At 46.3% G+C, this 23,641-nt stretch overlaps 1 protein-coding gene across 2 annotated transcripts in view; it reads left to right on the forward strand.

The window, feature by feature from the left end:
- Positions 1–17,160: 17,160 nt before the first annotated feature.
- Positions 17,161–23,641, forward strand: part of CCDC88C (coiled-coil domain containing 88C) — a 174,531-nt gene continuing 168,050 nt past the window's right edge. For both annotated transcript variants that reach the window (XM_074996630.1, XM_074996631.1), the window contains exons 1-2: positions 17,161–17,483; positions 18,990–19,090. In XM_074996630.1, coding sequence (XP_074852731.1) covers positions 17,424–17,483; positions 18,990–19,090 — 161 coding nt within the window. In that variant the 5' untranslated portion in view covers positions 17,161–17,423. The remainder of the gene's footprint in view (positions 17,484–18,989; positions 19,091–23,641) is intronic.

Consider the following 23,641-nt stretch of genomic DNA (forward strand, 5'->3'; position numbering starts at 1 on the left):
CTTTGCAGACTGCAGTTTTCCCCCAAGGCAAGGGGCTAGACTTTGGGGATGCAGTTGGCCATGGCAGCAGGTGTAAGCACTGAGTATTGCTGACACTCTTGGAAGGGGGTGAGAACAGAGTGGTGGGCACTGCTGGATGGAAGTCTCCTGAAAAGGACATTGCGTGCCAGGGAGCAAGCACCCTGAGTCCTGAGACAGAGAATGAAGTGATGATGAGTGAGAGACCAGCCTGAAGGTGGCATGCTCCAACAAACTGAGCTAATGCCTGGTGTGACTAGCAGGTTGTGCTGTGGTGGTGAGTTGATCCCTGTACAAACCCCTTTACAAGGAATATTGTGGGTAGGTCCCAGTTACCCCTCAGAGCTTGGCTGCACAACTGCTACAGCTGCATTCCTATGGTACTGCAGTGAAAAGACTACCTATGCCAACAAAGGGGTTCTCCTGTCGGTGTAGGTAATCCACTCTTCAAGAGACGTTGACTGTGTCAAAGGGAAAACTTTCCCTTCGATCAACTGCTGAGTGAGCTTAACTACACTATTCAGAAGGTGTGAGTTTTTCACATTCATCCTCATGGAAGGGGAGCTTTCTTTAGAATCAAAGGGTTGGAAGAGACCTCCTCAGGAGGTCATTGAGTCCAACCCCTGCTTGAAAGAAGGACTGATCCCAACTAAACCATCCAAGCTAGGACTCTCAAGCTTTGTTACTGCCTAGTATTTTGCTATACCGCTTAAAAATTTGCTTATCTTTTCATCCACTACTGCCATAGGCTCACTGTTCGCTACTTGCCATTAGTGATGTCTGAGGAAAGAAGCTGTGCCACAGAAAATTATCAGATAAGCGATATGGTGCTCCGTTGTACACCTTCATTTGACCTACCCTGGTAGTCTGATAAATGGCTAGAACGCAAATTGAAGTTTTTATTTAAAGGAAGATGTCTGTCTCAGGTTTCATTGATACACTGTATCATGCTGTCATAATGCTAATCATCAGTTGCTACAGTGTTGCTAGAGCTGTGGAAGAAATCTTTTAGTGGTCTGAGCTACAAGGTGGGGCTTAGCCCAGTGTAACTAGAGGCTCCAGGACTGCCTCTGAATTCTGCAGAGGGGGCATTAACCAATTCAGGGTGAATGAAGAGCGAGACTAACAGTAAATTATCAGGTAAGAAATTTCTCAGTCATGGTCCTGGCGCACTCACATTCAGGCTATGTCTACCCAAGATAAATTTGAATTTAAGGCAGTTAGCTTGATATTACTATGTGACTGTCTTCACTGTAAATACCATTAGCTCGATTTAGGGAGCACTAATATCGATATCAAAATATCATCAGTACCAGCTGGGTGTAGCGTCAAGTTCAAATTTAAAAGTTCAAATAAAGGCCAGTGTGGAAGCACCATGTCTTCAAATGGAATTTATTAGCCTCCAGAGCTGTCATGTATGTAACCAACAATGCCTCTCAGTGCTCTATTCTGGCTGCTGCTCTCCAGATGCACAGGAATGAAGTAACAGGAAGACCATGAATTTCAAATCAGGACTAGGAAGCCTGTGGTTGTGGGGTCATGTTTGTATGAGAGCCTGAGAAGTGTTTTTCTTTCTTTGCTATTAGCAGTGTGAACATAGCTACCCATTACAAATAGTCCCTACGTGGAGTTTGTGGTTCTGTCTGTACATTTGGTATTTTTTAATGTGCTGCCTGGCACCAACTGCTGCACCACCGCACCATGTGGCAGCAAGGAGGTTGTGGGGGTCATGCTTGCACAAGAGGCCAAGAAACTTCTCAGTGGTTTACACTGGTTTGCATCCTCGGCCCCCAACAGGCACCACGCAGTCAGGGTCTTTCATGCACTCAACCACATCACTTGGCTAGCCCCTGGCCCAGTAAAAGAATGTGCCTGCTGTTTGGTGCAGACCACGCTGCCAGGCAGCACCATGTCGTGGCTTGCATGCAGTTAGGGCTCCAAGGGCAGGAAATAATTCTGGGGGGCTTGCTTCTGTGGGGACAAGGGAAGTCTCTCCAAGCAGCTAAGATTTTTGGGGTCTTTCTGCTGCATGGGGGGACTACTTCAGCTGGCCCCCCAGAGCCCCCTGGCCTCCCCCAAAAAGACCCCAGGGGACAGCTGTCACCAGGGGAAGCATTGGCTAAGATTTTCAGGGCTTTGCTGCCATCCCTTTTGGCAACTTCTGTGCAATGAAAAGGGAAGACAATCTTTTTCTTCTTCGAGTGGTCCCCGGGGGTGCTCCACAGTAGGTGTCGGGCTTGCCCTGGCGCCACAGATAGGAAAATTTTTAGCAGTCTCCGTCGGGTTGCGCATGTGCCGATGCGTGCCGGTCCTTCGCGCGCCTTCGGTCATATGTGCAATCCGGTCTCCACCAGTTCCTTCTCAACCGCCAACGGCTGCAGATGGATTTCACTCTGGCTCCAACGCCTGAGAAAGATAAACTATGTTTTAATTTTGTTAATCTTGTTAGTAGTTATTAGTTTGATAGCTTAGTTAGAATTGTTAAAGTTGTTCCGTTAAATGTAGATATAGTTTAAAAAAAAAAAAAGAAAGGAGAGAGAGAGAAGAACGGAGGTGGCCGCCTTAAGCGGTCTGCTATCCTAAAAGCCGTGAACGTTATCTTTTTTCCAGGACTGATTAGCTGTTAAGTGCCCTATCAACATTCAAAGACTTAAACGCCCGGGCCGAGATGTCCTCGCCGGGGTTTAAGAAATGTGCGTCATGCCGCAAGGCCATGCCTGCCTCAGATGGGCACAGTGAGTGCATTCGTTGGGTACTGGAGATTATAGCCATGGGATACACGATCCCCTTCCAATCACTACCTCCACCGAAACCGCCCACCCAGCCCTTCTTCAAGGACCCCTCCCACGAGACAAGGTTAAAACAGGAGGTAGACCATCTCATGTTCATAGGGGCGGTGGAGAGAGTTCCGGAACAATTCCAAGGGAAAGGGTTCGACTCACAGTACTTCCTAACAGAGAAGAAGACAGGAGGCTGGAGGCCAATCCTGGACCTACGGGCCCTCAACTGGCATCTGCGCAAACAGCGTTTCAGGATGATTACAATTGCCTCCATACTTACGGCATTGGACGATAGAGACTGGTTTGCAGCCCTCGACTTGCAGGACGCATATTTTCATATAACTATTCACCGGGCACACAGACGTTTCCTCTGCTTCACAGTAGGCAGGGAGCACTTCCAATTCAGAGTTCTTCCGTTCGGTCTCTCTTCGGCACCCAGAGTGTTCACCAAAACACTGGCGGTAGTATCAGCTTACCTACACAGACAGGGTGTGTTCATTTTTCCATACCTGGACGACTGCCTACTGAAAGGGGCCTCAAAGGCAGAGGTCCTACGCATGATACACGTCACGACGAACACATTCGCTTCATTGGGCCTAGTTATCAACCTCTCGAAATCAAAGACCAAGCCTGTGCAGAATATAGAGTTCATAGGGGCACTCATAGACTCTACTACATCAAGAGTATACTTGCCTGAGGCCCGTTTCTGCACCATCAAATCCCTAGTACAAGTGATGACGTACAGCCCCACAGTGCAGATCCTAACATGTCTAAAACTGTTGGGGCACATGGCGACCACCACATTCGTGGTACAGAATGCCAGGCTGCATATGCGCGGCCTGCAGCATTGGCTGGCGAGCGTTTACAAACCAATAGTCCATACCATCCACAGGGCAGTATCGCCCACAGCAGAGGTGCACAGGTCACTGGCATGGTGGGCAGATACCAAGAACTTACTAGTAGGGGTGCCCTTCCACCAACCACAAATCGCGATTTTTCTTACGACAGATGCATCCCACATAGGATGGGGAGCGCACATCGGCAACAAAGTAACTCAGGGCCTATGGTCCCCCGCGGAAAAGACATTGCACATAAACATACTAGAACTCAGAGCAGTGTTCAATGCGTGCAGACGTTTTTGGAAATACCTGCACGGCAAAGTAGTCGGGATGAATACCAACAACACCACCACCATGTTTTATATCAACTGGCAAGGAGGGGCCAGATCCCGTACGCTATGCGCAGAGGCAGTCCGGTTGTGGAACTGGTGCATTGTCAACAATATAACGCTGAAAGCCTCATACCTACCTGGTTTCCACAACGTGAAGGCAGACCAGCTAAGCAGGTGATTTGCGCTCACGCACGAGTGGCAGATCTGTGCCTATCTGCTCTGACAAGTTTTTCACAAATGGGGGGTTCCCCAAATCGATCTGTTTGCCACTTACAACAACAAACAATGCCCTCAGTACTGCTCCAGAGCGGGCATAGGACAGGGATCCTTGGGGGACGCCTTCACGGTGCCATGAGAGGGCCCTCTACTCTATGCGTTCCCTCCCACGACACTCATTCACAAGGTTCTAGAGAAAGCCAAAAGAGAGCGAGCACGCATAATACTGATAGTTCCAACCTGGGACCGACAGCAATGGTTTCCTCTGCTTCTACGCATGTTATGCTGCCCGCCACTCCCACTACCGGTAGTGCCGGACCTTCTCACGCAGGCTCGGGGGTCCATAGTGCACCTACACCCTCAAAGACTCTGCCGACAGGCGTGGCTAATCCATGGCTCAGCGCCTTAGAGAGCACATGTTCGGAGGGAGTGAAACACGTCTTGGAGTCCAGTCGAAGGACTTTCACCAGAAGGACTTATGCGCAGAAGTGGAAATGATTCATCTCCTGGTGCTCTTCCAAGCAATTGGCTCCTCAAGGCGTCCCTATAACTGCAATTCTAGAATACCTGCTGGAGCTAAAACAAGACGGACTCTCCCTATCCTCTCTAAAGGTCCATCTTGCAGCTATATCAGCGTTTCAACTGGCAGCAATAATGGCAATGCCACCCTGCACAGTATTCTCAAAAGAAGTGGTGATCTTACGATTACACCCAGCTTTCCTTCCAAAGGTTTCCTCAGAGTTCCACATTAACAAACCAATAGTATTACCCTCATTTTATCCTAAGCCTCACAACTCTAGCAAAGAGGGGCGGCTGCACCTGCTAGATGTAAGGAGGGCGTTGGTCTTTTACATAGACAGAACTAAGCCCTTCTGGAAAACGGACAGACTCCTGGTGTCTCTCGCACCCAGGTCGAAAGGGGAAGGCCTATGCTCACAAAGAATTTCAAATCACATCGTATCCTGCATAAGAATGTGTTATGAGCTGAGTAAGACCCCTCTGCTAGTTCTGCCCAGGGCTCACTCCACCAGAGCGATGGCAGTGTCGACGGCCTTCTTCAAAGGCATCGCACTAAAAGACATCTGCAGAGCGGTGACTTGGTCATCTTACGACACCTTTGCCAAGCATTATGCCATGCACCGGGTGTTCAATGAGGATACACGCCTATCAACAGCAGTCCTATCAAGGCAAGCTGCACATAAGCGGACACCCACCTCCTTAATTGGGGTCACTGCTGGGTAGTCACCTACTGTGGAGCACCCATGGGGACCACTCGAAGAAGAAAGAGAAGTTATTCACCTATGTAGTAACGATGGTTCTTCAAGATGTGTCCCCGTGGGTGCTCCACTACCCACCCATCCTCCCCGCTTCAGAGCTCTGTTTTTCGTGTTTTTCAGAAGCATCCGGGGCGGTTGGTCAAGAAACTGGCGGGGACTGAATCGTGCATGTGACCGAAGGTGCGCGAAGGACCGGCGTGCATCGGCGCATGCGCAACCTGACGGAGACTGCTAAAAATTTTCCGATCTGCGGCACCGGGGCGAGCCCAACACCTACTGTGGAGCACCCACGGGGACACATCTCAAAGAACCATCGTTACTACACAGGTGAGTAACTTCTCTTCTTCTTCGAGTGGTCCTCGTGCGTGCTCCACAATAGGTGTCGGGCTCGCCCAGCGCCACAGATTGGAATTCTTCTAGCAGTTTCTCTTGGATCGTGCATGCGCTGACGCGCGCCACTCCCTTGCGTGCCCCTGGTCATGTGCGCGATCCGGTCCCCGCCAGTTCCTTCTCAACCACCATCGGCTGCAGACGGAATCCGCTCCGGCTAAAGCCAGAGACAGATAAGATAGTTGTTTTTTACGTGTAGTTCGTTTGTTTGTCACTATTGTACACAAAAAAAAAAAAGAAAGAAAGAGAAGAGCGTATTAGATAGCAGAGAGAAGAGGAACGAAGGAGGGGCGGACAAGAAGGCTGTTAAGCCGTCCGCTGCCCTGAAGACCGTGAATGTTATTTTGGGTTAGAAAGCACTGACTAGTGGCTAAGTACCCTATTAACAGTAAAGACTCATCGCGATGGCTTCCTCGGGGTTTAAGAAGTGTGAGTCATGTCGCGAGGCTATGCCGGTCTCAGATGGGCATAGTGAATGCATTCGCTGCCTGGGAGAGTCTCATGTTACCCAGAAGTGTTCCCACTGCGCTAAGCTTACAGCCAGGGCCAGGAAGGACAGAGAAATGAGGCTCAAAATGATCTTGTTTGATAAGGCTGTCCAGCCTGAACCGCCGGAGAAGCCTCACACAGAAGGGCCCTCTGGGTCACATAAAAGGAAGGCAGCCTCTTTGACCCCCTCTGTGCAGAAGAGGAGGAAACTCTCCCCGGCTCGATCCTTGCCAGCGGTCTCAGTGGGCAGGATGAGCGGAACGCAGAGCCCCCAGCCGCGAGCTGATGAAAGCAGCAGCGCAGCAGCACACGGGACAGAGGCCGAGCCTCCGATTATACAACAGGTGGCACGGAAGGCGCCGTGAGCACCAGCACGGCAAGCGCCAGAATCGGCAGCGCTGCCGCACGTGGCACCGGCTCCCGCGGCGCCGACGGCGCAGGGGCACCCAGCACGGAGCCTGCCGGCGCCGGAGGAAGCTACCCGTGCGGCACCGCTGTTGATGGTGCCGAGTGCGGCACCGACAACGGGGTTGAGATCCCCGGCACAGGAGGAGGCGGCGCCCACCCCGCAGGGGAGGGGCAAGGCCAGAGCTAAAACCCGGCACCTTAGTCCATCTCCAGGCAGGGCTGCACTGCCCTTATCACCCAGCCCCCCTCCTGAGATACACACGCCGCACCGCCAGGCTGCAACTCCACCGACTTATTTCGGGCCTCCCTCTCCGTTCCTCCAACCAATTTCGCCGTGGCTCAGGCCACCTTCACCATTTTTGGGCATGGATCCCCTTGAGTACTATCATAAACCAGCTTCACCACTGTCAATGTCGTCACGGAGATCCCGCTCTCCCAGACATCATGGGTACACTCCCCGATCGTGGTCCAGGTCTCCATCACCGGGCTCTTGCCCAAGTTGCTATGGTCGTCCTCATCATGTTGAACACAGACACCGCAGGTCTAGATCCAGGGGCAGGTCCTCTCCTACTACTCATCAATACTCCCGTGTACACTCTCGCTCTGGGACGGGAACACAGTTGTCCCAGGGGGAATTAGGTCCAGAATCCCAAGACTTCCCTTCACAGCCCACCAGGGAGCAAGTATACCACCAAACTCGGGAGCCAGAGGATTTGGGGGAGGTTTACGCCAGCGGTTCCTCCTCATCCTCCCCAGATGAGGCCATGGCCCCCGGGGATGTCTCCCCTCCGGATGACCTTAAACAATTCCAGGAGCTGTTCAAAAGAGTAGCATTCACGCAGGACATTCAAATAGCAGAGGTGCAGGAGAAGCACCATAAACTCCTGAAAAATTTGAGACCCTCGGCTTCATCTAAAATCGCTATCCCGCTGGATGAAGCCATTATGGAGTCAGCCACTAACATATGGCAGACTCCAGCCTCTATTCCGCCTATGAACAAGAGAGCGGATAAGAAGTACTTCGTCCCAGCCAAGGGCATGGAGTTCCTCTTTAGTCACCCACAACCCAATTCTTTGGTGGTCGAATCGTCCAAGCAGAGGTCGAAAACGTCTCAGTACAAATCAGGGGGGTTGGATAAAGATGCTAAGAAACTAGAGCTGTTCGGCAGGAAGGTCTACTCCTCCTCTACCCTATTATTGAGAATGGCAAATTACGCGGCACATCTATCAAGCCATAACTTTGACGATTACTCTAGACTCACTCCTCTCATGGATTCACTCCCAGAGGACAAGCCAGTGTTAAAGGCGATTGTCCAAGAAGGCTACGCGGTGTCCCAGATGGGAGTCCAGATTGCCCTGGACGTGGCGGACACAGCGGCACGTTCAACAGCAGTAGCAGTGGTAATGCGTAGGGAATCCTGGCTCCAGACGTCCGGTATCCCCAGAGACCTACAGGCGAAGATCGTGGATCTTCCCTTTGATAAGCAAAAGCTGTTTGTGGACTCAACCGACTCGGTCCTCCACTCCAGCAAAGACTCGAGGGCCACACTTAAGACCTTGGGTATTTATACTCCCCCATACAAGAAAAAGAAGTTCTATCCTCAGCAAAGACGCTATGCTTACCAACCACAGCACGCTCAATATCAGCGAGGCTATGACCAAGGGCACCATCAACACGGGACAACCCCAGAGACAGCAAGTTTGATGGTTATGTTGAGGGCTGCACTATCAACACCATCGCTCAATGCCATTCTCATCTCATGTTCCATCATCGCCTCAAACCGTTCCACTCCCAATGGCAAAAGATCACCACAGACAAATGGGTGCTAGAAATTATAGCCACGGGTTACACGATCCCCTTTCAGTCACTTCCACCGACGAAACCTCCCACCCGGCCTCATCTCAGGGATGCTGCCCACGAGGCGAGGCTGAAGCAGGAGGTAGATCACCTCATGTTCATAGGGGCGGTGGAAAGAGTGCCGGAACAATTCCAAGGGAAAGGTTTTTACTCATGCTACTTCCTAACAGAGAAGAAAACAGGAGGCTGGAGGCTGATTTTGGATCTACAGGGCCTCAACCGTTACTTGCACAAGCAACACTTTCGGATGATCACAGTTGCCTCCATACTTACGGCACTGGACGATGGAGACTGGTTTGCAGCCCTCAACTTACAAGACGCTTACTTTCATATAACAATCCACCCGGCACACAGACTCTTCCTCCGTTTCACGTTCGGCGGGGAACATTTCCAGTACAGGGTTCTTCCGTTCGGCCTATCCTCGGAACTCAGAGTCTTTACCAAAACCCTGGCAGTGGTATCAGCCTACCTGCACAGACAGGGGGTGTTTATTTTTCCATATCTGGACGACTGCCTACTGAAAGGGGCCTCAAAGGCAGAGGTCCTACGCATGATACGCGTCACCACGAACACGTTTACTTCGCTGGGCCTAGTTATCAACCTCGCAAAGTCAAAGACCGAACCCATGCAAGATATAGAATTCTTAGGGGCACGCATAAACTCTATCGCAGCATGAGTATACCTGCCCGACGCCCGCTTCCGCGCCATCAACTCCCTGGTGCAAGTCATGACGTACAGCCCCGCGGTGCCGGTCCTAACGTGCCTGCAACTGTTGGGGTACATGGTGGCAGCGACGTTTGTGGTGCAGAATGCCAGGTTACACATGCGAAGCCTGCAGCATTGGCTGGCGAGTGTTTACAAACCGGCATCCCACCACCCGCCCATCCTCCCCACTTCAGATCTCTGTCTGGTGTTTTTCAGGAGCATCCGAGGCAGTTGGTCAAGGAACTGGCGGGGACCGGATTGCGCACATGGCCGGGGGCGTGCAAGGGAGCGGCGCACATCGGCACATGCGCGATCCAATAGAAACTGCTAGAAGAATTCCGATCTGCGGCGCCGGGCGAGCCCGACACCTATTGTGGAGCACCCATGGGGACACACCTCGAAGAAGCATCGTTACTACAGGTGAGTAACTCCTCTTTTTCTTAGCTTTTTCTATCCTGTTTCTTCTAACTTTGCACCCCTTCATGCAGGGAAGGCCAGTTTGAGGGCCAGTTGAGAATACAGACTGTGCACAGAAGCTGTATAATGATCTGAGAAGCCAAATACCTCCCCTCAGCAACTCTATTTTTTCAAAAACTTTACTGTCAACTCTTTCTTCATGCTTTTCATTGTCCCTGTGTTATTTTCAAGGATCAGATGTAATCAAGGGAGTGGGGACAGTCGGTGGATGGCCAGTTGAGAAGAAACTCACTTGCTGATTTTTATAAAATTCTCGATAATTCATTTACAGAAGAAAGAGATTTCTAATAACTCTGCCATCTTTGTTGGTGTCCTACTTTTCCTTCCTTCCAACTGGGAAAAATGGACCTTTGATTACCATGGGAGGGGAACAAGGGCAATGTAATGTGGGAAGATGATGTCAGATACTAGCGACCATACCCAGAATGCTATGGGGAACTTTGGAATAGGTTGCCACAGTGCACTGCTGCAACACTCAATGTTTGTCGACTGAGTGTGGCAGAAATAAGTCCACTTTGTGAGGAGCACATGGAGAGATGAGGATAGTCAAAACTGAATTTATAAATTCCAGAGTTATAAAAATCAATATTAATGAATTAAAATTCACTTCATAGTGTTGATGTAGCCTCAATGTTGCTGTGGCTTTAAATTCTCAGTGGTCAACAGAGAATGTTAAAATTCTTTCCAGTGCCTAAACTTCCCTGAACAGTTTTACAAACTCATCTCCTTCCAGTCCAACATCAACCCCTCCACCCCCCCACTTCCACGCACCTTTCCTGAGTATCCTGGTTGCAAACTGCCAGTTGTTAGAAAGAATCTGTTTCTGGATTACCTATGTCGCTTCTCCACCTGTGGTCTCTGTAAGCTGGTCACATAGGACTAGTTTCTTATTTATTTCTGTTAAATTATATTAAACAAGACTAAACAAACATTGACTATTTCCTTAGCATGTCTTTTCCATATAAGCAATTGCTGCTATTGCTACAGGGGAAATTGTGTGATTACAAATGCATGTGAGAGAGGGCAGTTCATGAAGCTGTAAATTGGAGCATGTGGAGCTAACAATTAAAATATGATTCATGTGTAGAAAGTTAAATCCCTCTGCTAGCCCACAATCAATGGAGAACAATAAACAATTCTGTTGTGCCCCAAACCAGATTTAAAATTAGGTTTCCAGAACCAAAAGGTATGAATCCGCTAGATTTTGGGGCAGAACAGTTGTCAGACAGATTTTGTCTCAGGGTTGACCAAAGACAGTTGCTGTGGAAAGAGACATTTCAAGTTTGTGTTTTTTTAAAAAAAATTTACTATAGAAAAAATTGCTATGGACCCTGGACAACAAAGATACAGGGAATTGCCTGCCAATGTGACATTCACAGGTTTTTTCACATTACTCTAATTAAAATTAAATTTCTTCAGTGCTAAGAGTCTTGGTTCTGAATTGCAGAGTTATATTTACAAGTTTTTTTTAATGAGACTCTGAAGCAGATAGAAATATACAACATACCTTTATTAACATTAACATCAATTTAACTGTGTTTTGTAATCTAGTAAATTCTGCTACTCCCATCGCTCAAAGCCTTCAGACAACACATGAATGGTATAGCTTTGTTGATCCTTCTAACTGTTGCCAGGGGACAGTTTCAAAGAGTTGAATCATGTGGCATACAGTCAGGGTAGAGGAACATTTGAAAATGCTTGTACTTAGAAATTTTCATCTTACATGGTTTGGGTGGTTCTGTCACCCCACTAGTGTATGGTGGTGGTGGGTATTTTTGAGATGTGTACAGTAATAATTAATAGAAGCATTAATTATGACCTATTTTTAATAGCTTATTTTCTTAGCTGCTTGAAGACATTTGTTCTGGTGCTTTTTGGTGCTCTGTTAATTGTTTGTTGAAAGGCTGATGTTCAGCATTTGTAATGGAGAGAAATGAGCTCTTTGCCAAATCTTGATTTAAAAAAAAATTAGAAATGAGTTTTACAAACCACTAAAAAAATACAAATATACACACTCTTTTCCTTGCTGCTTTAAGTAGAGAGTGCTGTTATCCAGAAAATACTTGGGCTTACGTAAGCACCAGTTCCTGCCAGTTGTTTGTATAGAGACAGGAATTAAATTCTCAGTGGACTGGTAGGTGTTGCAAACCAACTATTCCTTTAATGTCACAGAAGAAGGTAAAGTGGGCTGATATACCACGGTAAGGTTGACAACCCACAGGAAGTAAATATAGGAAAACACAATGTATATAGCTGGGTACTGGGTCAAAAACATGAGACAGTTCGTTGGGGGTAGAGGGGGACAAGGGAAAAAATCACATTGGAACAAGGACTCCAAAAGAAGGAGGCAAGGGAAGCCTCTGTTCCCCAGACTAAGTCAAGGCACTAGGGGTGGGGTTTGGAAAGCATTCAGGATTGACCTAATTTTTGCTTCCATGGAAAGTCAGTAGGAATTCTACTGTTCACTTTAACATGAGGAGAGTTTAGCCAACACTGAGTGCTCTTGAGGACCCCAGCCTGAAAATCATGTCTCCACTCCAGGACAAGAGATCCATGAATGAAGGCTGAAATAATTGGGCTTTTATAGTTTGGAAAAGAGGAGACTGAGGGAAGGGACATGATAGTGGTTTTAAGGTATCTAAAAGGGTGTCATAAGGAGGAGGAAGAAAACTTGTTCTTCTTGATCTCTGAGGATAGAACAAGAAGCAACGGGCTTAAACTGCAGCAAGGGAAGTTCAGGTTGGACATTAGGAAAAAGTTCCTGTCAGGGTGGTGAAACACTGAAATAAATTGCCTAGGGAGGTTGTAGAATCTCCATCTCTGGAGATATGTAAGAACAGGTTAGATAATGTCTATCAGGGATGGTCTAGACAGTACTTGGTCCTGCCATGAGGGCAGGGGGCTGGACTCTATGACCTCTCGAAGTCCCTTCCATTTCTATGATTCTATGTTGGAAACGAACTTTCCAAGTCATAGGACCACAAAACTCATCCTGAATATCTTTTGCTATCTCTCATTTAAAATTTTTCTCTATTTACAGTTGTTAGGTAGGTGCCTGTCATCTTGTGTAGTTTTAAAATACCTTGCTCGCTTTTGGGTGCTAGAATAATAATTATTTTAATAAAGTTTGCAGGGGAATAAACAGTGGCAGAAAGGAGAATAGAAGATCAGGTTATTTTTTATTATTGTATCACCTCTTCAAAGTGCATCTGTTTTTCAAAGGTTGCATTATAAGGATTTGTTTTACCTGAATGGGTAGTACCCAGGAGTCTGTTCTGGTATGGCTATGCTTTGAAGAAGTGGATCTGTCCCATGAAAGCTCACCACCTAATAAATTATTTTGTTAGTCTTTAAAGTGCTACTTGGCTGCTTTTTTTGTTTTGATAGTATATAGACTAGCACGGCTTTCTCTCTGTTAATGTTTTTTATTTTGAATTCAGCATAGCTTTTTGATATTTTAATTCAAGCATGCTGTACCTTTCTGATCCACTAGATGGAATCCATTTCCTTACATACAGAAAAGGGAAATTTATAGGGTGAAATCCTGGCTGCACTGAAGTCCAATTAATGGGAGTTTTTCTACTGATTTTACTGAGGCTAAGTATTTAGCCATAGTACTCTTGCTCTGAGGGGCCAAGAAGAGAATGCAGTGGGGAACTGAAGTGCTCAGCTCTTCTCAAGAGCAGTTTTTTAGTTGGTTGGAGCCATGAGATCAGCACAGACTGGTTTTATAATATGTTGATGTATAGTGATTCTTTCTTCACAACCCCTTACAATTATCCCACATTCCTAATGCCCAAATTCTATTTTGTGAGAGGCTGCTCTAGTTTAGGGATCTGTGAGGACTGAAGGAAGTCATGCAAGTCATGACAGGTGAGTATATATTGACATTTCTGTAGTGCCTTTCAGATGAGAATTTTACACCACTTTACAAAACTCAGCAATTATCCCCAATTTTATAGATAGGGAGTCATGGCTCAGAGAGATTTGATTACTTGCCCCAAGCTCACATCACCAGTCAGTAGCAGAACTGAAAATAGAATCCCACATTCTTGACTCCTGGCTCTGTGCTTTACCCAGTTCCATCTTCCTGATCAGTTCCTGCTCTAGCCTCTAGAGAATATTCACAAATAAGTGGATAAACAAAGCCAGAAATATTATGCAAGATCACAGGTTACCTGAAGCTAAAGTGCAGCAGTCCCCTCCTCTAAAACTTGTGTATAAATTAACCACTCCCTGTCTGTGCCTCCTTCCCCCGCCCTCCCACAGTAGGTATATGGCCCTGTGCTTTCTGATTTTATTGTTCAGACGCTGCTGTTTCACTTTTCTTAGGAAGGTAGAGAAGCAGATATATATCGGGATGCAGGCACGTGACAATTCACAAAGGCCAAGTCTGCTAAGCATCCAAGATTTCAGGGGTTGTAATTTGATAGTGTACAAGTTTGAGAGTTCAAATTTTACAGGTGTTTCTAGAGCCCTTAGTTAGCAACAGCCTGGAATTGTGCAGATGTCCAAATGCAGATCTGAACTCTGAGGCCTGAGCCCATCTGGATTTGCAATAAGATACTACCCTTAGCATGGTAGTGAATGGTAGATGAACATGTTTTCCAGTGGGGCTGATTTAATGAAGTAGGCACATCAGTGGTTATTCAAACAGGAAGTGATCTTCCACTTAGTTTACATAGTCTTTAAATGACCCATGAGTGGGTGTGATCAATCTCATGGTGTCTCAGCAACTCTCTCCAACTGGGAGAGAATGTTTTCTTTCCTCCTGTCTTATTACAAAAATCTGTTTCTCTCTCTCACAGGGACTAACCTTCTTCCCACTGCTGTCAAGGAGATTTTTGCCATTGACTTTTACAATCAACAGGCTCCTAGGGATCAAGGTTTCTACTTATCTGCCTATAACTGAGCCACTGAAACCCAACTTACATGACATGAACAAGATGCTACAATTGACACTGGCTGCTCCCATTTAGCTGTAGATATTTTTTTATAAACTCTACAGCTATATGTTCAAATCAACTGAGATTTCCCCACTTCGTCCAAGGAAATTGTTCAGAAGAATAATTTCAACTGGCATCTCATATCAAGTTATTCTGTCCTATTTGATTATTGCTGCTAATGTGCTTGTCCCCTTTAAAGTAGCCCAAAATAAAAGCTGTCTCTGAACTAGAACATTTAATGTCTAAACAATAACAAGTTAAAGTGCACTGGTAAAGCCAGTGATGGGGAAGCTGGTAAAGTGTAAATAAAATAGTAAGTATATGAAGAACAAGTGTAGCACACATCATCTAAATGCCTTAATTTCTAGAGACCCAATGAGTTATGGCAGATTTTATTGTAACTATAAAAATACAGATTAAACATCAAAATCCTATTCGCAATCTGTTGAATGTGATAGGAATATGATACAGCATGTTAAATTACATGTAACTTTTATAGCTTAAATATGCTAAATTATCTGAAAAAAATAATTTCCCCTTCCTATTTCCAAGACATTGTCTTGGCATCCATATGGCAATATGTGACACTTCACATAGTAAATGTTTTGTACATGTTAAGGAATACAACTAGCAAAGTGTAACCAGGGTTACCCATCTGATTTTGTATTAATTTCAAAAAGAGACATACAGTATTTTATGCTTCTCACCTGCCTGAGCATGCATCAATTTTTTTCCCTTTTTTCTCTTCAGTATCTCTGACCTACAAAGCAGTAAGTTTTAAAACACTGCTGGGTTTTCTGTGTTCTAGCCTACTTGAACATTGCAGGAGCTTTCAGTGTCTTTTCTTCCTATTGCACATATTGCTTTCTATAATCAAGCACTTTTTAAAAGTTAACTACATACACAATTCCTTTGTCAAGCAGCAGCAGCAGCCTCATTGAGGCCCTGATTCTAAACCTCTTGGAATCTGTCTTTTCACAGACTTCAGTGGGCTCAGGATCTGACTCTTATAAATGGAGAAACTAAGGCATGGAGAGTTTAAGAAATTTTCCTAAGGTCACACACACAGACTGAGGCAGTAAGTATATGAAGTTCTGGGTTCTCATCAGCCATGACTGTTCCTCTTTTTCAGCATGTGTGATTACAATAGTGCCCCCCTAATTCTGAGGACCAGACTTGGAAACCACAGTTGTCCATTGAGATTCTGAAGCCACTCTTTCTTCCATCCATGGTTTTCCCCTTATTCTGTTGCATTTTGGATTAGAGAGGGACCTAACTTTAATTGTGCTTCTCCCTCTCACCCCCTCAAGGGATTTTACCTGAGTGGATTAATAAGTTATGGTAACTTGCCAGGGGCCAAAAGAAGTACTGAGCCCTCTGATAACTTAGATGTAGATAATGGGGGGAGGGTGTCTTCTATAGACACGAGCATTCTCTAACACTCCCCCTACCATGTTGTCTTTAGCATCGCTGTCGTCAGAAGTGCCTAGTTCTGGAAGGCTGTAGAGAGAGTCTGAGTACCTGGACCAGTCCGAGTTTTCCAGGCAATACAGTCAGTGTATGGATCAATGCTGGCGAGCCCCAGCAAGCTGCTGCTCAAAGCGGGAGCGGGGGGCGGTGTACAGGCCGCTCTAGTGATTTAGAAAAGGGAGACCTAGCGCCACACGTGGCCCGCATAACTATCAGCGCTTGCCCAGCGCCAGCCTGTGGGAGAAAGGAGGAAAGGGGTCACCACTGCAAGTCCAGCATGGGAGTCTGGGAGCTCGCAGGGCTCCCGCGTGGAACTGTGTCTAACTGGTCACTTGCCCGACCCCCTTCCCGCGTTGTGGGTAGCCTTAGCCACGAGTGCCGGAGTCACGTTAGCAATGGCCATAGGCAGAGGGACACCAGCCTGCAGGCCACGGGCCGCACCCCGTCACCTCTCTGCCTCGTATTCCAGCTCCGCACGTGCGCCGAGCCCAGAGCAAAGAACAAGCAACACCCAGCTCCGGGCCCCGACGAGCACCCGTGGGCCCAGCCTCCCTACGGGAGCGGCCGGCTCACCCCGTGACGGGGGAACCCGCTGGGAGGCAACCGCAGGCAGGTTCCCCGCTCCAGGAGCAGCGGGCGGGCCACCAGGCGCCATCCACAGCCGCCCCCCGCCCCCTCCCCCCTCGTGCTTGCTCAGCCCCAAGCTCTAGCGCGTTTAGCCGGCACCAAAGTTAGGCCAGGGGCGACTCTCATTGGTCCATTTCAATCCACTCTCCAGCCCCCATTTGCAGCCGCCGATGCCTGTCAAAGTTCCCCCTTCCCGCCCCCTGCCCGATTGCAGGCGCAGGGACTTTCCTAGTCGCTACAGGTAGCTGCGGGGCCGGTCTCGCGCTCTTGTCTCGGGGCTGGCCGGGCTGCAACGCGGCTCGTGAGTTTCCTGCCGCTCCTCTGAGCGCGCCCAGCAACCTGCTGCCGCCGAGTTTGTGGGGAGCGGCGGCGCCGGGGCAGGAGGCGGCAGTCGGAGGGACCCGCTGTAGCCGGGGGCTCGGAGGCAGCGGCCCCACGCACTGGGCGCCCCCGGGGGGGGGGGGCTGGTCTGGTCTGCGCATTGTTCCTCCTGCCGGGCGTGGGGCCGCGGGACATGGGCGCCTCGCCTTTGTCTCCCGAGTGAGCCAGTCAGCCCTTCGCCGCCCTGGGGAGCCCACCCCCGGCCCGGAACATGGACGTGACCATCTCCGAGCTCCTGGAGCTCTTTCTGCAGAGCCCTCTGGTGACCTGGGTAAGCTGGGGCGGGAGTTGGGAAGGGGGCTGCACCTGGCCGCCTGCCCGACAGCCTGGGGCAGGTTCGCGTCCCTCAGCGCTGTACGCCCAACCCAGGGCTGCTTTGGAGCGGCGCGTTTCGTTTTTGAGTCTTTGAAGCCCCTTCCCGCGGGGCTCTCTGCCGGCCGGAGCTGTCCCGGCCTCGGCGGCTGGCGGTGTGGGGGTGTTTCAAATATGTCTAGTCCAGGACTCGTGTAGTCACAACTCTGTCATTGCACGACGAGCAGAGTCCGGGGCTCTCCACCTGGCTGTGCCAGCAAAAGGGAAAGAAACTTTCCTCTCTGCGAGCTAGCGGCTGCTCGTCTTGGGACGCCGTTGCCTCGGAGGTGCTGCTAACAATAGGTGCTCCGAAAAATAATGGACTTTGATTTGGGAGCGAGTGGTGGGGACCATCTTACACAGAGGAATCCCGTTGTTCTGCTACTTAGCTGCTCTTCGGATGGGTGAAAAGGAAAGAGACACTCTACGCGCCCATGGTCAGCGTTAGGTGCTGCAAGGGCGGTAATTGGGGCGAAATCTGAGGGGGAAAAAAAGGCCGCATGGATTTCAGCTGGGGAGAGTTAAACTCCACCTTTGGACGGGGGGATGGGAAAGGAGCCTGAATTATGGAAATCTTGCAGTGGTGCAGTGAACATAAGGAACTTTCTGTATCACAGAGGGGTAGCTGTGTTAGTCTGTATCTTCACAAAACAAAAAAGTCCTCATGTAGCGCTTGAAAGACTAACCAAATAATTTATTAGGTGATGAGCTTTCATGGGACAGATCATCTTCTTCAGATCTGGAAAATTCTGAAAATTTCTTTTTATGTGTTTGACATCGGCTACCAGTTTGGATTTTGCCTCAAGCTTGATTTAAATATGAACAATGTTGCCAAGTAGGCCTATTTTTATGCTACACACATCCTCAGCCCAAACTGTTTGGCCCTGTTGGTGGGGAAAGTAACCAAATAAGAGCCCCTGTCTTTACTTTTATACTACACACACACAGTTCTTGCTGGAGGAAATAAATTGTGGCGGGAGAGAGAAAAGGAATTAAAGAAGCTTGGGTCACATTCATGGATTCCAAGGCTACAAGGGACCATTGTGATCATCTAGTAAGTCTGGTCTCCTGTGTTACCTGGACCAGAGACCTTTACCCTAGATAATTCCTAGAGCACATCATTTAGAAAAGCATCCAGTCTTGTTTACAACAGCACTGAATTTAAATCAAGTTCAGTACTGTTGAAATCAACCAGCTTACAGCAGGGCTGCTTCCCTCCCCTAATGCCAGAAGGCCTATTTGCACATGAGCCTTTTGTGTTTGGAAGATGTACAGGGATTGTTTGACTCTGTTATGTAGTTGCTTTTTCAGAAGTGGGGTTGGAGATGGTTTCTAATAAGTTTTGACATATGCAATTTAGATTCTCCAGTAAGAAAATTGTGACGGCTTATTGATATTGCTGCTTTTTTTTTTTTTTTGCTGACAGGTGAAAACATTTGGGCCATTAGGGAATGAAAACGAAGACAGATTAAGTATGTATATGGATCTGGTAGATGGTGTTTTTCTGAACAAAATCATGTTGCAAATGTAAGTAATCTTTTAAACAATAAGGAAAACTGCTTAGTATAAGATCCAACCTGAAATTACTGTACTTGAGTAGACTTATATTTAAATGTATACCAGAAATCTATACCTTTGAATAGATACATCTATTTTCTGATATGATTTTCTGATTACCCTGTTAATGGTGGATGAAATGTCTTCCCATTCACAGAAAAGAGTGTGTTATTGTTGCTTGACCGACATTCAAGCATTTCAGTCTTCTGTATAATTGAGAGGAAAACAGGTGCATGGCAAGGGGAAAAATCCGGGCTTGTGAAAAGAGGACTTTTGTCGTTGTTTCCCAAATTTTGAAATAGAACACACAAGTTTCACAGTTTTAAAAATTGTCCTAATGGTTGGTGTCTCCCACATGTGGCATATTTCCTTATCTCTGAGAGAATGAAAAAGCCTTATCATGGGAAACTTGACTGTAGTCAGCGTGTCACATGTAAGTAGAAGAGCCAAAGTGTCTATGTTCAGATATAAAGTTTCATATCACTCATGTGGCTAGGTAAACTAGTTTTTCATTTGGGTGGTGTGTTTCTCACAGAGCGCTACAGATAGTACTAAGACATTTATAAATAGTTTAATCTGAAATAGGAAACAGTTAATTTTGCTCTGGGTTTTTTGTCATGTTTAAGTAAACTCTTAGAAAAAAAAAGTTTCTGCGTTAGACTAGCTTTGACCACATCCTTTCCTGTTGCTGAATTTATCATACGTAGATTCTGTTTCATATGAATTTTGCCATTTGGCTTTAAACATAATGGACGTATATCAGATAAGGAATTTATATGGAAATGTTTTGATTTAACTTTTAAAGATGAGATTTTTCGAAAGCACTTGATATGGGTCTAATTCTTTTCCCTTTGAATGAAGTTTATGGACATTTTACCATACACTTCAGTGGATTCTGATCTAGACCATCCCTAAGCACTTTTAAAAGGTGATGATTATCTTGTCATTGGGAGCTTACTGTGCAAGTGCTTTCTGAAAGCAACTTTGTAAAGATGGTGTCTTGAGTCTGTCGTCTTACCCCAAGATATGTAGTTCAGTATCTTGTCTTCAGTGGTGGCCAATTCCACCTGTCACCATCTGCAAAGGAAACTGAATTATTTCTGGTTCGTGCATTATCTGCAATAAAAATTCTGTAAATGGAATTTAGCTAACAATTAACATGAGGCAGAATCCAACTCAGTCCTCCCTGAGGTGAATTGTTTCTGCTGTGTTAACTGAACTAAAAAGAGAAAAGTAATAAAATCTTATACAGGTTATGACTCTGGTTACAGAAATGCTAGTTTCTTAGTAATTTTCAGTGGTAGAAATACTCTTTTAAATAGCATTTCTAAAATCAGGGCTCTAAGCATCAATATTTAGATCCAGAGCTGAACTTTCGCAGTGTGTAGAAGAGGGTTTTATGTCATGCCTGTCTTAACAGAAAGTACAGCCCTATGCCTGACAAATAAAACATTACATCTGTAAAAATCCTGCTATGGAATTAACTAACTAGGTAACAGAATTAACTGATTTATGGGCATAGTTGGATTTTTTTTTAGCAGGCCTCATATACCATAGAGTTTACTTATTACCCTTTTTGTTTTTCTTTGTTATCCTAGTGTCAAATTACAGCAAGAAATATGAGCATTGCTCTCTCATAATATGTGCTTTACTGATTAAAATATGTGTGTGTTTTATTAAGATAGTTTATCCTGCCTCATCAACCATTGAAATGCAGCCATCTCTAGGGAGGAATGTAACTGTGTACAACAATTTACAGCATTTGGGGGAAAGGAGTGAATAAACTCAACCCAAATCCCTCCTTTTGCAAACTTCAGCTAACTGATCATAATTTTGCTAATTGGAGTTTGGTCAGGATACTGTACTTGGAAGAAAAAAGAAATGGGGTTTTTTAATGACCACTAGCATTTTAAAAATTTAGTGATAGGTCTTATCCAAAAGGCAGCTTTGCCAGAAGCACCATGGAAAATATAGGGGATGAGAGAGCACTAAAACACAATGGCTACATCTACACTGCATTCTGCATTTGGAAGCAGAATGCAAATGATTGGGATTGAAAATGCAAATAAAGTGTGGATTTACATATCTTGTGCATTATTTGTATATTCACGTGCAATCATGCTTTTGGAAGAGGCTTTTCTGGAAGCAAAAATAGCAGTGTAGATGGGGCTCCTTTGGAAAGAACCCCTCTTCCAATTTTGTTTCTGGAGAATATGCAAAGGAGGTGTGAGATATGGAAATCTGTGCTTCATTTGCATTTTTGTTCTCGCTCATTTGTGTTCCGCTTCCAAAAGGGGGGTGCAGTGTAGACGTAGCCAATGAGCACTGGAGTGAGATACTCCCATTACGTTAAACAGAGGCAGACGGAACTACCTCCCACCCCACCCCTCTGACATGGCTTTGGCAGTGTTTATGTTGCTTGGTGCCCTGGGGTCAAAGAAACCAAAACTATTCAATTGAGAGCCTGAGACTAGTTAACAAGGGAACCGGCACTACTGTGTATATGTGTACCCAGCCCAGCAAGGTGTTGCTCTCTGTGACCTTCACTCTTACTTAGCTAACCTTTAGAACTTGCAGTGCAATTACTACTTGACTGTAAATCAGGAGTGCCTTTCTAAATGTGTTTCTGCCCCACAAAGCTTTCAGAATAGAAAAAGGAGTTTTAGAAGTGCTCACTCATCAGCTGCTCAGGTTCCATGTAAGGTTGACTTAAAATGTTTGTGTCAAGATCCTTTTTGCTGAAACTGTACTTGTCAGAATCCTTGATGAATCTGATAATATATTATGTGCCATGGCACTCTGAGGGCATACAGGGGGTGGGGGGGTGATGTAGTGTAGCTGTTAGGCAACTGTCTGACCAATCAGGTGTTCTTCTCTTGTCAGTCCTACTTGAAATCGTTTAGCCTGAGGAATATCCTGTTGACAAAGTTGTTTGAACACACACAGCATCAGCCAATGACTTCATGCCAAAATGCCAGGTTGAGTGGCTTTTTTTTTTTTTATGGTCCCACGTGGTTGAAACCCTTATTGTTTAGCTGCAGCAAAACAGGCCTCTCAAAGGGAGTTGGTGGAGCTGGTGTTTGTTTTACCACCCCACCCTCAAAGCCCCTGAACAAAACTTTTTCAAGCTGTGGGACTGGTGCTGTAGGTGTTTCGTTGTTAAAATGTGTTATTTTCGTCCTGCTGTTGAGTGGGTTTAATGTCAGATCACCACTGAAATAAATCCAGTGTCTCGGTTAGGTGGCATGGTTAAATTTGGCGAGCTTTGGTTGCTGGCAAAGCATAGGTTTTTGACTGTCTGAGGTGCTGTGCAGGCTCCATTCATGCAATCCAGCCATTGATTTCTAAATGTGGTAGGCTGGATTATACCCCACACGCCATCTGGCATGCTTGTGTGGGTGCCTTAGGGCTTTGTTGCAGCCAGAAACCCCAGGAGGCATTTGGGATGGCTTCGTCACATCAGCATGACAACTGCACCAGGCACGCTGCTGTTATTTTCGCTAGTCCAGGTTTGCTGGCTGTGTGGAAATGGGGGAGGGGAGAGAGGGCTGCCCAATGGCCCTGCTGTTACCTTGTCCTTTTCAGACAGAGTTCAGAGGGACTTGAGAAGTGAGCAGAACCTGACACAAAGACTGTGCAAGGGCGGGGGAGAGGTTGCCTTATGGACTCATGCAGGTGATAGTTACGTACTGTGTTGAGTCAGACTGTGACTAGCTATCCAGTGCTAATGTCACTTCATTATTTTTTTTTTTTTTTTTTTTAAGATACCGGTAGACAAAGCACGTATTTGGTGTCGATGGTCTCTTACTGTATGACCTAACCATGAATATGTCATATTGCATATCAATAAATAATATCCCTTATGAACAAATAATTACAATATTCTTTAGTGGGGTGCTGAAATAGTACAGCTATTCATCGTGAATCTACAGTACAGTTAAACTCTTTCATGTCCGGCATTCTATCATCCGGAACTCTTGAATAACCAGCATTTTAACAATTAAGTAAATTTTAGTTACGTTTTCCATAAGTACAGTAAAGTGAAAGTAAATACAGCAAATACAGCATGTTTTCATTGTACCAACAACAGTGGTATTGTACTTTGCATACATTTTTGTTTCTTAATATCTAATCTTGTTTTTCTTTAGTGTTATTCAGTGCTAGATATACCTCTCAATTATCTAGAATATTTGAATATCTGGCAACCTCCCGGTCCTGGGGCTGCCAGATACGAGAGCTTACTCTAGTGTTATAAGGGACTAGACTTCTGGATTTCTTGTGGGTGTGTTTTGTATCACATACACCCTTCTGCAGCCACATTGCAAAGTTTTAGAGCTTAGAGTTTTGTCACTTCCTGCTATGAAACTGGCACGTAATGACACAAAGCTTTTCACCTTGAGCAAAGTGATTGCTTTGGGGCAGAAATATCTGTTAGTATAAGCCGACGTTTACTGCTTAAGGCCTTCGCTTCTTGTGATGGAATGTTTTTATGCGAAATGCTGGATATATACATAGAAGGAG

Source organism: Carettochelys insculpta, chromosome 6, assembly GCF_033958435.1.
Source record: "Carettochelys insculpta isolate YL-2023 chromosome 6, ASM3395843v1, whole genome shotgun sequence".
NCBI lineage: Eukaryota > Metazoa > Chordata > Testudines > Carettochelyidae > Carettochelys > Carettochelys insculpta.